Consider the following 5700-nt stretch of genomic DNA (forward strand, 5'->3'; position numbering starts at 1 on the left):
AATTAATCAACAAATTTTTAAATCTCAGACGAGATATGCAACCAGAAAGAAAGAGATCAAACTCGATCGTTTTAAATGGAATTACACGTCAGAGATTGTGGGAATTGTTGGGAACTGCTTGCGTCTTCCTGTTCGCACCTCTCATCGTGATCGCTCTAATATTTTTGTACATCTATCGTCGTTTGGTCGAGATCGCGTTAAGAATCAAGTTGCGGAGCAAGTTCGCCGGTCTCTTGGAGGGCGCGGATTGCGTATGGGCCGTTGAAGAAGCTGTTTCTCCATCCGTTATTAATATCTTGATAATACTGGAGAATGCCGCGCAGGAATCAAACGCGATGTTCCTGGAGTCTTTCAGGAATTTGATAAATGAACGGATTATTTTGAAGGCCCCTGGCACGATGCTTGAGAAACTCTTGTACCTTCGAAGTCAGAAATTTGGTTACTGTTTTTGGGAGAGAAGCGAGACGGTGGACCTGAAAGACAGAATCAGATGGCTGGAGTGTGTAAATGCCAACTGCGACGGGTCCTGCGAGGATATATGCAGCGAGTCCTTCAGAAAGACCTTGGAAAACGTGTGCAACAAACCGTTACCCGATGATGACCGGGCCACGTGGGAGATTCTCGTCGGCAGACGCTGCCGGAGGTCCAGATCTCACAAAAAGGATTATTTATATCCTGCAGATTGCTTTAACACCGACACCCGGAAAATTCCCGTGATATTTCGCATTCATCATTCTCTGGGCGATGGAGAGGCCCTTGTAGGCTTATTACTTAAAATGATCGAAAAGGACGAGACGAAAGAGGAGAGTGTGAAAATCAAGAGTATCGATTCGTCCGGCGAGATTGAAAAACATTTCAAAGAGATGGTTTCGACATTTTTCAATAATGAAATGATTGAGTCGTTAAAACAGCAAGCGAAAATGTCGATGGATCGTACGTGGTATGGAAGAATTAAGAAGATCACGCTGCTAACGATGGCTTTACTTTCTTTTCCGAAATACTTCATTCAACTAGCTGTTCGTAGCATGGAGGAAAAGTGCGTTCATTCAGTATTTGGTTCAATGTACATTAAACAAAATGTTTATTCCTATTGGAAATAGATGAATAAACAGATTTATTTATTTATCAAACTTAATGCCTGAAAAAATGAGAAAAAATGAAAAGATGTTCAAAATCTCTATTGTTAAAATTAAAATTTATAATTTCATGAAAAATTAATTCTAATTAAATATATTTAATATATCTATCTTTTTTATACTATTATTAGAAATTTAAGCAACAACTTACACATTTCGAAAACTAGATAAATATCAAGTGTACTTTTGACAAAAATAATTAGAAAGAGATGTTCCGAGGAACACTTTGAAGTTTAAAATCTTCATTTTTCAGTACTTTAGATCTGACTATTTTTTTATTGAGTTACGCAGATACAAATGGAGATCCATTAAATCTCAAAATTTGTTACAAACTTTGCAAAGTTTCATGCCGTAAATGAGAAATCGAATAAAAATATAGTTTATAACTTCCAAAAGCGTGAATGTTTAGCTTTAATTTGCGTACTTATTGATTGTCATGCAATTATTGTTTATCGAGTTATTTGGCATTAAAGCAGAAAGTATCTCTTTTAACATTAACTGACCATAAAAAATAAATAAAATAATACTCTAATAAAAAAAAGTGCATAGTTCTCTTTAAAATATATCTCATTATTTTATCATTTTATCGCACGTAACTTCGAACATTAATAAAGAAACGTTATTGAAAGCACTTCATATCTGTTACATAATCGCATTGTTTTAAAAATCGCTGGCACGACGTTTGAGAATCTGTTCTATCTTCGAAACCAAAAATTCGACTAGTATGTTTGGAAGAGAAGCGAGAAAGTAGAGGTAGATTTGGAAGAAAAATATGTTAAACTTGTTCACTCACTTAGATAAGTGTAACTTTGACAAAAATGTTTCTTAAATTTTAGAATTTATTTATTTTTCGAAGGTGTATAAGACGTGATGTTTTAATTTTTGCTAGTAGTATATGCAAAATATTGTTGTAAATAATAAAAGTTTTTACAGCGCTCTGCATGGTCCACCTTTAACGGGTAAAAAAATAATGTTTTACTGGCTAGATAATGTGACAAATGATAAATCATTGAATCTTTTAATGAAAATTCGCAAGATAAAAACACATACAGGTGTTAAATTTAATGATATAGTATTGGCAGCTTTTTCCGCTAGTGTACACAAATATCATTTACGCGTAAGTATGTATAAAGCTTTCAAGCAACAAATAACTCTAAAGAACTTTATTCAGAAATATGTTTGAATAATATTTAGAAAATAAAAAAATTTTTTTACACATTTATATTTTGTCAATCTGCGTTCAGACTCGTTTTACTATCATAATGTTTTTTATCGTATTATATTATAGATCAAGAAAACAGCTCCCGATGCATTAACAGCTATCTTGCCAACAAGAATGGCAATGCCTGGTACAAATTTAACGTTAAATAACGACTTTTCGTTTGCTTTCTTGCAAATTTGTATCGCTAATGCAAATGGACAAACAATCGTCGATCCAAATCGAGATTCTCAGTTTTTTAAGCGCCTTAAAGATATTACAAGAGCAAATAACGAGTTCAGAAAGCGTTCAGACCTTTTGGTTAATTATTGGATCATGAAGTATCTGTCCGCATTATTGCCGGTGAAAATGTTATTGAAGACTTTTTTTTTATGGGATGGCACGGTTGGATTTAGCAATATGCGCGGACCGGAAAAAGTTCGTATTTTGAATAATTCTGTGAGAAACTGTGTGTTCTGGGTACCAACTAAGTATCGTATCTTTGTTTTTTTTACAGTAAATAAAGTTATTGTGCATTGTAGCAATTTATATATAGATGCATCACATTTTGTTTCCAGAAACTCTATTGCTCTCGGCTTATCTCTGTTAAGCTACGGAGGCAATTTACAACTGTCTTTAATAGCTGATAAGTCAATCGTAAAGGATGAAGCACTTTTTACGGAGCTATTAGAAAATACTGTATATGAAATAGAGGCAGCTTATAATGATGTAATGATGCGCTTATTAAAGTCATCAGATCTTCCGATAGAAACAACAGCGGAGAAAAATAACGTAAATTGAAGTTTTAGTTATTCCTACTTTAATTTAATTTCTATATTTTGTTTATACGCACGTCGCAATAAAATATTCAGTAAATTTGCATTCACAAAAGATATCTTTGTGTATTTTTAGATATCGGCGTGTTTCGAAAAAAGGAAATATGAGTGACTAAAATATTTTATCTCTTTTAATCCTCAGCTGGAGCACTATCTGTATTTCCCGATTCTGGAGCACTGAATGTGCAACTCCCTCAACGTTTCATTTGCATATTTCGTGTGTCAAACTACGTGTTTTGTAACATGTAAACTACGTGCAATGCATTGCTATTTTCTTGGATGTTTGGTTATTATCTGATTAATATTAATAACATATGTTCTTACATTTATACATATATTGTGAATTGTGATGTTTTGCAACAGAAATTCATCGCAGAGAACGTCATAAATTCTAAAAAAAATATTAAAAATAATTTGCAGAAAATGATGGATTCTGATGAATAAAATAAAAAATTTGCAAAACAAGTGTTATATACAGGGTGTTTCATTTTAATCACCCCAGGCGAATAACTCGAAGATAAGACATGAAATTGAAAAATACTTCAGACAAAAGTTGTATAACTTCAAGGGGGACTTAAAATGGTACCATTGATTTGACTTTGAGTAGCATTGTCAAAGTCAGAGAAAGATCACTTTAAATTTTTTAAATTTAAAGGACAAACTATTTTTTATTGCATATTTTTGTAGCTTATCTCGAAAAACCACTATAACAAAATATTTGTCCATTTAGCACTTTTTAAGTTATAAGGCTTAAAATTTACAGCACCGCTGGTATTAGCATTATCCAAGGTGCCCGAACAAATGTTAAAACCTTTTAAATGTTGTTCAGAATCATGACCTTGACAACACATGTCAAGATCAAGACCATTAAAAATTCTTGATACTGTTTTCATTTTTGAAAATTATTATTTTTCAAAAAAAAAAGGAAATCAATTTCTAATGGTCATAACCTTCACATGTTTTATCAAGGACATGATCCTAGACAATACATCCAAAAAAAGGTTTTAGCCAGTGTTCCGATTCCTTGGATAATACTGCGACATTCATGCTTTATAATTCAAGCTTTTATAATTCAAGATTTACTTAAATAAAAAATATTTTATCTATGTGTTTTGGAAAGTTCTCGAGTTAAGCTACAAGAATATGTAATAAAAAATGAAGGGTTTAAGTAATAGACTTATAAGATAGACTGCGCGGCCTATTGTTCTCGGTGAGGCAGAAGCTAAAGTGAGAGGGCTACACTCCACACTTCTCTATCCTTGGTCAATTGTTGGTGGGAATTAAAAAAGAGGGGTGACCCGCGCCGCGCCGCGCCAGCCGCCGTCAGCCGTGCCGACTCGAGAAACGAAAGAATCCCCTATCTAATAAGTCTATGGTTTAAGTTAAAAATTTTGAATTGACTTTTTTCTGACCTTGACAGCGCTACTCTTGGTCAAACCAATGATACTATTTTATATCTCCCTTGAAATCAAACAACTTTTGTTTAAAACATTTCTTTGTATCTAAAGCCGATTCTAAATAAAAAGGATGATAATTGACTTTACGATTCTGTATACTAAAACTATGTAGCGCGCGCGTATCACGAAAAGAAATAATGATTTTATCTCGCCTCCACAATATTATACTGACACAATGACCAAAGTCCGGAAGTCTAGTTATTTTCTTCATTTCAAACTGCGTTCCGCGACAGTGTTACAAAAAGCGCAATACCATTTATTTCAAAAAAAGGTGTTTATCTGTTTAACTTAATTACATAAAGTTATGCTGGATACACGCAGTACACGGCAACGCCGTGATTTCATTTTATTCTTATAAAATAACAAAAAATTGATTGGCTATACAATCCCAACTTCCGCCGTACGACAAGCGTTATATCGCATCCTCTGTGCATCCAGCAATATGCTACGATAAATCGCTATACTGGTTTGTGGTGGGGAAAACAAAAGGCATAAATATCAAAACTCTGGTTATTGCATCAGTAGAATTAATACTGCAGTGGAAGTGAGATATTTGTAAAATCATTATTCGTTTTTCGCGATACGCGCGCGCTGCATATAATTTTAATATACAGAATATTAATTTATGCGTCAAATTAATGAAGTTTTCGTATATCAAACTACGTGTTATGTAACATGTAAATCTATAATAGTGTCGAATAATCCTTGCTGCGAATTCTTATAGGTATCCCATATGGGTCTATGAAAGTTCAGTGAAGGTTCCGTAAAGAAGCATAAAAATCCTGTGAAGGACCATGAAGGTTCTACGGAAGATCGTAATGGTCCCATATGGGACCGTAACAGTCCCACATAAAAATGTACATAGGTACCACATAGAGCAAGAATGGTAATACATAAGACTCATATAGGATAGTATGAATTCTGCATCGATATGAGATGGATATGAATATGGTGTGAGTATACTATGGAATGGGATGAATTATTTGAGCACTGAATAAATACCGGTTAATAATATAATTTGTTAAAAACATTGAATGGTTTAAAAATTTTTATAATGCTATTTTGATAGATCG

At 33.5% G+C, this 5700-nt stretch overlaps 1 protein-coding gene across 3 annotated transcripts in view; it reads left to right on the plus strand.

The window, feature by feature from the left end:
* LOC105450698 overlaps positions 1-3606 on the plus strand; it is a 5515-nt gene extending 1909 nt beyond the window's left edge. For 2 of the 3 annotated variants that reach the window (XM_011690653.1, XM_011690655.1), the window contains 5 exons: positions 29-1036; positions 2070-2253; positions 2425-2825; positions 2913-3126; positions 3313-3606. In XM_011690653.1, the coding sequence (XP_011688955.1) occupies positions 29-1036; positions 2070-2253; positions 2425-2825; positions 2913-3126; positions 3313-3351 (1846 nt within the window). In that variant the 3' untranslated portion in view covers positions 3352-3606. Of the gene's footprint in view, positions 1-28; positions 1037-2069; positions 2254-2424; positions 2826-2912; positions 3127-3246 lie in introns of all 3 variants that reach the window. The other variant, XM_011690654.1, reaches the window with a different exon arrangement.
* Positions 3607-5700: the final 2094 nt, after the last annotated feature.

Source organism: Wasmannia auropunctata, unplaced genomic scaffold (genome assembly GCF_000956235.1).
Source record: "Wasmannia auropunctata unplaced genomic scaffold, wasmannia.A_1.0 LD336057.1, whole genome shotgun sequence".
NCBI classification, from domain to species: Eukaryota; Metazoa; Arthropoda; class Insecta; order Hymenoptera; family Formicidae; genus Wasmannia; species Wasmannia auropunctata.